The sequence below is a fragment of the Cyprinodon tularosa genome, unplaced genomic scaffold (genome assembly GCF_016077235.1).
Source record: "Cyprinodon tularosa strain WSP-4 unplaced genomic scaffold, ASM1607723v1 ctg608, whole genome shotgun sequence".
Classification (NCBI taxonomy): domain Eukaryota; kingdom Metazoa; phylum Chordata; class Actinopteri; order Cyprinodontiformes; family Cyprinodontidae; genus Cyprinodon; species Cyprinodon tularosa.
Genome location: NW_024039350.1, coordinates 36,309 through 47,590, shown reverse-complemented (window position 1 = coordinate 47,590; position 11,282 = coordinate 36,309). Strand labels below are relative to the sequence as shown.

The 11,282-nt window shown below is 38.4% G+C and overlaps 1 protein-coding gene across 1 annotated transcript; it reads right to left on the bottom strand.

Moving 5' to 3' along the window:
* Positions 1-298: 298 nt before the first annotated feature.
* asf1bb (anti-silencing function 1Bb histone chaperone) lies at positions 299-7,711 on the bottom strand. Its single transcript, XM_038307386.1, has 4 exons — positions 7,406-7,711; positions 3,617-3,732; positions 2,946-3,122; positions 299-1,093 (listed from the first exon to the last, which is right to left on the bottom strand). The coding sequence occupies exons 1-4, from the start codon at positions 7,512-7,514 to the stop codon at positions 896-898; spliced, it is 600 nt and encodes a 199-aa protein (XP_038163314.1). The 5' UTR covers positions 7,515-7,711; the 3' UTR covers positions 299-895.
* Between the last annotated feature and the right edge of the window lie 3,571 nt (positions 7,712-11,282).

Here is an 11,282-nt window from a genome sequence, read left to right as displayed (position 1 = left end):
TGCTGCATTTTATGAATGAAACTGGAAAAAGGAAACAGCCAGAGAGGGGAGGGGAGAGCAAAGCATGCTGTTGCTGTGCTTTCTATTCCTCACAAGTCAAAGCAGGAAGGAGCTGCAAGGAGCAGTGGTAATCAGAAACAGAAATTTTATTTAACCTCACCACTGGTAAAAAAAAAAAAACAAAAAACAAAAAAAACAAAGTATAAGATATAATAATATGGAGAAGATAAAACAATAGCCTTTCAGTAAGAAGGCAAAACAAGCGCTAGGAATATATTTACAAAGAGCATTTTAGTCACAGAACTTGACAGCATCTGTTTTAAACATCAAGTCCTGCTATATTTTCCCCCCAACACAACAAATGGTGCATCATTTTGGGAAAGCTTAAAGAGGTGGGTTTATTATTGTGAGCACAAAATTACCTCTTAGGATAAAAATTCATATTTCATCCCAGGAAGCAGTAGGTTCCTTGATACCACAAAAGAGCACCAGATGAGACGTTTCTGAACAATGAGATTATTGTGGTACAGGAGTACCAATGCAGAGATCAGTGTCCTGAGGCTCTAATCTTTGCTCAAAATGCTCCAAAAATGTAGCTGGATTAAAAAGGAAAAAAAAAAGAGAGAATGTTAGGTGTGATAATAAATAAAATGCATTTCTGGTTGTGCAGATCTGAGTGTTAGAAGGGAAGAGAAAAGCAGACAAGACAGGAAGCTATGCTGGCAACACCCATCCCATTAAATGGGCTACACAGAAGAGAGAAAATGTCCCATCTCATCATGTCCTTCAAATGTCCACATAGGGGACATCTCTGACGATATTATGAAGTACTACGATGTGTACGAATGTTAAGGTGAGAAGAGCTCCTTGTCCATCCTCATGAGTCTCATGACGCCTACATGCAATCCATTGAGTTGTCTGGCATCTGTCCAAGAGCTGGCATCTTTCCTGGTGCGCAGGATGGGGGGAGCATGCCGCCCGTGTTCGGTGACGGGTCCACGTTTTCGCTGTCTTCCATCTTGTCGGCCAAGCCTTCCCAGTTGATGTGGAAGCGGGTGACACGGGGGTTGGACGCCAAAATATTCCTCAGAAGCTGGAAGGAAAAGGGACGCGTTATACTCGTGAACTTTGTGTGGCTTTCGGTTTAAAGAAAGAAAAAGGTAGAGATGGGGAAATTGGGCCAAAAAATATATATATAATTTAAATTTGTTTGAAGCTTAATAAATTATCAGAACATTGATTCAAATCAATTAAGTCAGGCTTCTAATGTAGCATTCATTTCAGTGCAGCCTAAAATAAAATACTTACAACTATATATATATATATATATACACACACACACACACACACACACATACATTAGGGCTGCAACAACGAATCGATAAAATCAATAAAAAACGACTTTTTTAAAGTTATATTTAAAATGCCACAATAATCACATTTAATGAAGTTAATGCCAATTAATGCCTTATTTAAAAAAAATAATTTAATGACTTTTAATTATTTTTAATGACCCGTAGAAACCCTGAGCCACCTTTTACTTTGATTACTGCTTCGCACGCTCTTGGCATTCTCATGACGGGCTTCAAGAGGTAGTAGGGACAATCTTAAAAGATTTAAAGGTGGGAGGAAATGAAAGCTTAAAAAAGTAAAAGCTACAATTTATCAGGAGCTGGATTTTGAAACTACTGTTTTTATGCACCTTACATGTATAAATGAACTGATTTTATGAAAAGGGAAAAAAAACTTGAGGAACTCCCATTGATGGACAAGGAACCAGAAGCCATTAAGCCTCCATTAAAACTGAGAATCTGGGGTTTTATCAGAACCTTCTGTCCATCCTTCCAAACAGACAGTAGTAAAAAGACAGTTATACTGATTCCAGGTGGAAAACTGATTAACTTCCAAATCTTTTCAGATAATTTAAATCTTTCTGACTTTCTTAGAAGGCTGGGTTTTACTTCTGTATTCTGAGGCAGCCTGAAATGCAGCCACTCGTATTTGCTCATTAAGCACCCATGCCTTTAAATGAACCTGCTGCTCCCACCATTTGCTGTCTGTTGTCAATGTTTTTACCTCCGCAGAGGAGGTTATGTTTTCAGCGAGTTTGAGAGTCTGTTTTTCCATCTGCGAACAGGACAACTAGAAAAGTTACAAACAGCTTTTAATAAATTACTCCTCATGCCAAGGAACAGTTGATTAATGTGTGGTAATGATCCAGATGTTTAAGCTATAGGTGGAAGTAACAATATGAGGCAAAATTTTCTGTTTGGCGGAGATCTGCGCTCTCAGAGTACTTCTCTAGTCTTTGATTCGTAAACAAATGTTTATTTTTGTTTATATACTTTTTTTTAAGCATTTGTTATTACTTCACAGTCTTTTTCCTGTAAATTGAGGATGAAGAAGCAGCATCTGCATCAAGCATTGGCCCCAAAGTAAAGTGGGTAGCAAATATCAGGGATTGATTAGACTGATGTCAAAATAATCAGCAATAACATGCAATTTTTTCTTAAGAAAAATTGCATTCGTTGATGCCGATTTCTAGCTAAGAGGTTTAATTAATAAAACAAAACCGTCTTAACCACTTAAGCCCAGGCCAAGAATGGTTAGGGGTAAGGCATGAGCGCTTTTTAAATATTGTGTTTAAACTGGCCCCCTATTTCAAATGAGTAAAAACAAGTTTTAAAAAATAATTGATATTGACCGATGTGAAAGGCTTATATGGTGATAAATGTTTCCATAATATTACACAGCCCAGTTTAAGCACAAATGAACAATTAAAATTAGCATAAAAATATTCAATTAATTAATAAACTGTCGCATTTAACCTATGGAAACACTAGGGGGCAACAGAGAGCCACTCTTTACTGAAGTCTTTTATCAGACCCTTTTAATGCGCTCTTCATGTGTTTTATAAAACACAGAACCGTCTCTGTTCTAATTACCTGGGAGTAGTCTGGTTTTAATGGAGGGTTTTCCCGTAGTTCTGGGTCTGTGTATTCATTGTTGACATAATAACCGATGCGTATGAACTCTTGTCCTCTGTAGGTACAGGTTATGAGGACCACAGTCACTCCCACAGCATCAGTCTCTGGAATCAGACCTGTATTAGGAGCGTCGGCCTATTGGGGTGAAACAGAGCAAACAAAACTATTACCTCAAAACTTTATCCCACATAATACATCATTAAGCACTGTGGTATAACAGCTAAGATTTTTTAAAAACATGCAACAATCAGATATTTGTGGACAATTTCTGATCCGCAGTTTCTGTACTTGGGCCAGCTAATGAGTTCTTTTTTCGTTCAGGAATAAAGAAGGTAACTAATATGCATAGACATTTTTGCGTATATTAGTTACAGACTTTGAAACAATACATAATGTAGAGGCATTCTGCTTCTATTTGTGTTTTGTACATTAGCAGACTTTCTGAAAAGCTCTTAATACAATGTGACCTATTATTTAATTTTATTGTTTTTAAAGTTAGAAAATGTAATGAACCCCAGTCATTGTTTATTTGGTGTGAGGATGTTGTTCTTTTTTTATTTGTCGAGCCTGTATAATTTTGGGATTTTAATCCAACTAGAGAAGTAAGAGGCGAGCTATCAAGTACTCACCTGAAACACAAACATGTGTCTGCCGGCTGGTACAGGACCAACTAGAACAGAATCCAGAACCTGATCGTATTCTTCACTCTCAGCAGACCCCACATAGATGATCTTCCACTCCAGATCTAACAGAGGAAAGGTGGTGGGACCATGCCCACCAGGACAAACGTTTAAATTCACATGGCTTATATTTCAGCACATTATTCAATCACTGCATATAATGTTGTCAAAGACAAAAGCTCATTGGAAGTGTGCAGAAAGCTTTGAAAACTAACACCAAAAAATACCGGAAAATACTAATAAATGGGTATTAAGTTGGGTCTTGTGGGCTCAACAGAGCGATGCTTATAGAATTTCATTCAATATAAATTAATATAAATGGAGACATTTCCTTTTTCTTGTTATCGCGGGCTCTTTTGGCATGAATCAGTCTGAAATCCTATAATATTGAGTAATATAATGCGTAATATAAAAACTGATATCAAAGTACTTGCATTAAAACACTAATGCATTAATTGTATTAAATGTAATCCAAAATGAAAAGCAACAGACTTCATTGCAACAGTTAAGTAACGTCAAATGATAGTTTTAATCAGGTTTTCTACATTATATATCAAGACAAATTCTGTTTTATCAAAATTTAACTTAATTTTGCACTACAGCTACAGCTCAGTTTGTCTTTGTTACCATGGTAACCCTGGTACTTTCTCTTATATATCCTTTAAACGGAGTATATTTGGTCAAGAAATGTGTGCCTTTAAAACAATAACTTAAAACAACAACAAAGGAAACTGTTTTCCTATTCCTGCAGCATATTACCGAGTTAAGAGTTTGGAACACAGACTCTTGTTGGACTGGATGTAACTAGGGCTGAAACAATAACGACTAATCGATTATCGATTAATTGTTAACCGGAGTATAGACTCTAAAACATGCCTTTAGCTGACAGAGCAACCCAATTAGAGCAGTAATTATACCAAAATTGTATATATATTAGTGCTGTCAAAATTATCGCGTTATTATCGCGTTAACGCGAGGCCATTTTAACGGCGACAATTTTTTTAACGTGAGATTAACGCTATGTGGTTTTATGGTAAAATTTTCCAAGTACATCCCGCTGCAGCCTGCGAGAAGGCGGGGCTATTTTCCCCCAGTGTATGCATTTCTCATAGGCTTCGAGAGCGGAGCTCCTCAAGGAAAAAAGACGCTCATACACTGGGTGACGCTAGTGCCTTTTCTTTAAGCCCCACCACCAACAAACAAGTTGAGTGTCTGGTAACTAGTAGCAACCTGAAATACGCTGAGAAAACAGATTACTGAGGTGAAATGGAATCTGCTACGGCACTCTTGCTGTCACAGGTCGGTATCGTGTGTGTGTGGGTGGGTGTGTCTGTGTGTGGGTGGGTGGGTGTGTGTATGTTCTCATTTTTGTTAAGAGTCTAAAAAGTAACTTTCATAGACTACCTCCATCTAGTGATGTCGGTCTATTGATTTTGATGTATTGATTGAAAATTGTTCATTATTATCTTGGTTAATTAACATCTAATGTTAACTGTACTACATTTTATAGCAGTAGGGTAAAATGCTTGTCTTTGTTCAAAAGACTGTATTAACTGTAAAGACTGTCTTTTACATCACCCTGTTTTCAGGGCCTTTTTTTTGGCTACATATTTGTTATTTTTTGCTACATGCCTCCCCATCTTCTTGCCATATGTTTCTATGGCATAAATCAGTATCTGTGACCTGTTCTCATTTAAAAAAAAGAACATTGGCACAAACCTAGCCTGTATGTATTTTTTGTATGTCATCGAGAGTATTTAAATGATTTTCAATCAGAAAAAAAATTTGCGATTAAAATGCGATTAATCGCGAGTTAACTCAGGCATTGATGCGATTAATCGCGATTAAAAAAATTTAATCGATTGACAGCACTAATATATATATATATATATATATATATATATATATATATATATATATATATATATATATATATATATAAACATTTTGCATTTCTTATTAACAATTAGTTTTGTCTCTCAATATGCTCTGTGTTTCACCCGGTTTAATTCGTAAAAATCTTTGACTATCCAATTATTAATGGAAAGATTAATCGATTTATTAAATAACTTATTACAGATGGAGCATAACATTTTTTATACATTTCGCGGGTAAGTTCTGCTCCATTTGATTGATGTATTCTGTAAAACCACAAAATGAAGGAGTGGATAAGTTTCGTTATATATAGAGTTATATTAAATTAAACAAATGGCGATAGGAATGAAAAGAAGATTAGAGGTTGGTAGGACTGAAAAGGAGGCAAAACTAGTTAATTTCTCAGCAGGAATTTATGTTTCGCGGCAATTCGGTGTTTCTGCCAATATAACGCTCCCAGCCAATCGTCTTGCTGGGAAACACTGACGCAATGGTACAACAGCCAATCAGCGAAGGGAGAAAGCGGGCTGATCCTCAGACGTCATTGCTTGGAGCGGTTGAGCACGTGTGGCGAACGTTTGTGTTGGACGCGGAAAAATTCAAAGCAGAAACATCACTTGAGAGAAGGCGGATTTGGCATAAACTGGTATGTGAATGGTTCGGATGGAAATGGAGATAGGAAATGAGGAAGACGAGGATTTTGAAGGGTGGACGCCTGCGGGAAGAGGGAGAGGGAGAGGTCGTGGAAGAAATAAAACTGATGAAGGAAGGGGAAAAGGTGACAGTCAAGGTAATAAACGGGAATTGGAAGGAAGTAGCTCAGAAGAAGAAAGGGTGGTCAGGAGGAAAGTTGTGAGGGAGGAATTTAAAGTAATATTAAAACTTAAAAATGTGGAAGGTGTGCAGGAGAACATGAATATGGTAAATGTGGAAAAGAAGCTAAAATAAAATGCTGTAATTGTGGTGGAGAACATACTGCTGCTTATCGCGGCTGTGAAGCAAGCAAAAGGTCTGAAGAAATAAAAAAAATGAAATTTGAGCTTGGAATAACTTATGCTGAAGCTGCAAAAAGGATCCCATCTCAGTCAGAAAAACCCAAACCTACAGTTCAACACACGGCAAATTTCAAACCTCTAGAGAAATCTCCAAAAATTGATGAAGACTCACTAATTGTTAAAAAGACAAATTTTGTTCTTTTCATGGTGGAAGTGATTAATTGTACTGCTCAGACGACAAAAAAAACAGAAAAAATCAAAATAATAGTGAAGGCTGCAGAAAAATATCTGGATGTTAAAGATATGAACTGGGAGATGGTTGGAAGCATGATGGAAAGACCAATGGGACCATCAGAAACTGGCAGAGGTACGATGACCTAGAGTAAATTAAAATTATACGGGCAAATGTAATTTAGTATAATTTAGTATTATGTGGGTTTAAGTTACACAGGTTATTTTATTGTATTTTTTTTTTTTTTTTTTTTTTTTTTTTTTTTTTTTTTTTTTTGGGGGGGGTGAATCGTTTCCTGTTTCCTTGCTTTACTCCATATCAGTTGGTGGCGGTAATGCACATTTCACAAGTTTGCCAACCGCCATAAAATCTCATAAGAAGAAGAAGAAGAGAAAGCGGGCTTCTCAGAACAAACGCGCCAGCGCCAATTTTTAACTGCTCGCATAAAGAAACATACCCAATCCTTTTAAAATATCGACTAACAGTTTTTATGGGAAAACATAAAGGTGTAATTGGGACATACTGAGGCGCCACGCATTTTCACGTCTGAGCTAACACTTAAATAAAAGCGCGTAAACGTTCCTGCGAAAATAGACCGTTTGATACAACTGACAGCAAGAGAAGGAGAAAACTTACCTTCGGGTAAATCCTCCATGCATTCAAACGTTATTTCAAACTGAAACGGGTTTCCAAACGGGCTCGGGTTGTCCAGAACAGCAACATTTAAGACTTGTACCTTTGCCATGACAGAAAACTAAGTTACGCGTTAACCTAATAGCTAATTTAGCTGTAAGCAGGCCTGAACTATTACTGAATACTGAGCTGTTTGTTTTAAAGTCAGTTGTCGAGTTAAGAAGTTAGAGTTGGAGCCCTTTATTCTAAGAGAGAACACCCACACTACCCATCGGCTACTTGTTAAGAGGAAGTGCGTCACTCTTCTTCTTCTTCTTCCTCTGCATTGATCACGCATTTACAAATCCTATACTTCTGCCCTCTAGTGTTCATATGGTGAACAACAGCTAAAATCTTTTGGAGGAAGGGTAGAACCCTGGGCTGATAAGTACATCAAATAAATTATATTTGACAATCATAGGTTTCAAGATTCTACAGACACTAATTTGGACAAACATTACATTTATTTTTAACAATATTAATGTATGACAGAAATCAACACAAACAGTTTTGGGATAATTAGTATCCACCTTTTTTTCTGTGGAAAACTTTCAATTAAAAAAATTTAATCTTCAAGCAACTGCTTTTTAATGAGTTTTCAAATATTCTCTGTGATTGAGTGGCGAGCTGTCCAGGGTGTACCCCGTCTTCGGTACACTGCCGGAGATAAACAGGCACCGGTTTAGGTTTAGAAAAGCAAGTAAATAGGACCTTTCTATATACAAAGAAGTTCTGGGGCAAGAGGGGATAAAAGGCTGTAGTATTGTGCTACATTTGAGATTAAAAACTATTACCGTAACAAAGAGACCATCAAAGCAAATTTTTGTCGTTTGTGCAGGAAAATTCCTCTCAGATTAGGCAAACAGTATGTACCAAGAAAGCTCCTTATTGAGCCCTCCTCTGGACAAGCTGATTTGGCTTTTCCACACCCCTCTGGCTTCCAAAGACCACAGCCCCAACAATCATGACAACCAGTCAGAGTTCATACAGATAGGGCTAGGAGCATGGAAAAATAAATTTAGAAAGAGGCCTTAACAGATGGTCTGCTAAGCATTCTCTGCATAAGGAGAATGCTTTTTAAAACAGACAATTTTGAGCACACGTTAGTTAAGAGGTGGAGAAAGGCAGTGATAAAAATGTTTTTATTTTCATTTTTGAAGCTTATACACAGGCTTTAGGGGGAAATATGACTTTTACAATGTGAACTTTGCAAAACATGGGACCTTTAAAATAAGGATGTCTTTAGATGCTTTTTACAAGCATCCACAGTTTGCAGTGATCCTCGTCATGTGTTGGATCAATTCCATGATCTATTTTCTAAAACTTGGATAAATCTGGCAAAACTAACATTTTATAATCCATTCAATGAGCAACATGGACCCAATGGAGAGATTTTTAAACAGGAATAATGTTGGGCTCTGTGCTGTTGTGCATCAGGATCCCAGCTTCAGATACCTTGTTCCATTTGCAGACAGGCAAGCTCCTTTTTGTTCAGACAAGTTAAGAAACTATTATAGTCTAAATGTGATGAAACCAAAGCATGGAACACCAATCAAAGCACAGTTTTAGATATAATAGTTGGGAGCTGATTTATATGGTGAGACATGGTTTCATCAAAAATGCCCCCATTATTGCCTTGCTTAGATGGGTACCCTCTAATTTAAGCAATAGCACTTTCTGGGGCAACAATATTTCAGCTTAACTGTGAACAATTATCACTCAGCAACTGCTTTATATGTAGAAGAAAGTTAATCAGGGAGCTTATGTATGGGCCTCAGGTGGTAAGTAGGAGACGTCACATGTCCACACATAACTATGGTAACATTTAAGGAGAGTATTTTAACCTTAGATGAACTTCTTTTAAAAACAGATGAGTCACAAGAAATAACTCAAATGTCTGGATTCCTTGTAGAAGGACGGTTGTTCTGCTTTTGCTTGTTTCGTCCTTTAGATAGATGTAAGATGTAATAGAGCAGGCCTGCCAAATATATCCAACTTTACATGTACCCTTCATATAGTTTTAACTCTGTAAATATGAACAGCAATAACTTATTTGCTGTAGGTTGTTCCATTTAGTTTTCACTAGAGCACCTCTGTAGAAGGTGTACATTAGATGCCACCAAGTGTCTGCAGGACTGGAAAACTTTCTAGTCTTTGGTCTTCATCAGCATATCTGTTGCTTCTCCTGGATGGATGAACTGGGTGGCTATATTTATTCTCTGCTACTCCCAGCTACCTACTTAAAAGCTTTTCAAATAGAATCAGGTGAGGACTTTTGGGTTCTCCCTTTCTACTAGAACAGCAATGCATTATGGGGGACTAATCCCTGGATATATACACTCACCGGCCACTTTATTAGGTACCCCATGCTAGTAACGGGTTGGACCCCCTTTTGCCTTCAGAACTGCCTCAATTCTTCGTGGCATAGATTCAACAAGGTGCTGGAAGCATTCCTCAGGGAGTTTGGTCCATATTGACATGATGGCATCACACAGTTGCTGCAGATTTGTCGGCTGCACATCCATGATGCGAATCTCCCGTTCCACCACATCCCAAAGATGCTCTATTGGATTGAGATCTGGTGACTGTGGAGGCCATTTGAGTACAGTGAACTCATTGTCATGTTCAAGAAACCAGTCTGAGATGATTCCAGCTTTATGACATGGCGCATTATCCTGCTGAAAGTAGCCATCAGAAGTTGGGTACATTGTGGTCATAAAGGGATGGACATGGTCAGCAACAATACTCAGGTAGGCTGTGGCGTTGCAACGATGCTCAATTGGTACCAAGGGGCCCAAAGAGTGCCAAGAAAATATTCCCCACACCATGACACCACCACCACCAGCCTGAACCGTTGATACAAGGCAGGATGGATCCATGCTTTCATGTTGTAGATGCCAAATTCTGACCCTACCATCCGAATGTCGCAGCAGAAATCGAGACTCATCAGACCAGGCAACGTTTTTCCAATCTTCTATTGTCCAATTTCGATGAGCTTGTGCAAATTGTAGCCTCAGTTTCCTGTTTCTTAGCTGAAAGGAGTGGCACCCGGTGTGGTCTTCTGCTGCTGTAGCCCATCTGCCTCAAAGTTCGACGTACTGTACGTTCAGAGATGCTCTTCTGCCCACCTTGGTTGTAACGGGTGGTTATTTGAGTCACTGTTGCCCTTCTATCAGCTCAAACCAGTCTGGCCATTCTCCTCTGACCTCTGGCATCAACAAGGCATTTCCGCCCACAGAACTGCCGCTCACTGGATGTTTTTTCTTTTTCGGACCATTCTCTGTAAACCCTAGAGATGGTTGTGCGTGAAAATCCCAGTAGATCAGCAGTTTCTGAAATACTCAGACCAGCCCTTCTGGCACCAACAATCATGCCACGTTCAAAGTCACTCAAATCACCTTTCTTCCCCATACTGATGCTCGGTTTGAACTGCAGGAGATTGTCTTGACCATGTCTACATGCCTAAATGCACTGAGTTGCCGCCATGTGACTGGCTGCTTAGAAATTAAGTGTTAACGAGCAGTTGGACAGGTGAACCTAATAAAGTGGCCGGTGAGTGTATATACAGTATATCCCATAAAAATATTGTTTTCCAGTGAAGCTGGTCCTGATCAGTTCTACAGCCTCACCAAGTAAGACTTTGTACTTGTTCCACTCACTGTAAAAGGCAAGAACTGGATTTTCTGTTCATGGTGGAGGCCTGGTTGAACAATCTCCAAACATCCAACTCTATCAGGTGGACTTTAACTTTATCCGGACACAGAGGTCATCCGTGCATAGCAGCAGTGTAAGAATACATAGAGATCATGTGGAGGGTGGCAGCAACAGAGAAAGGAAATAT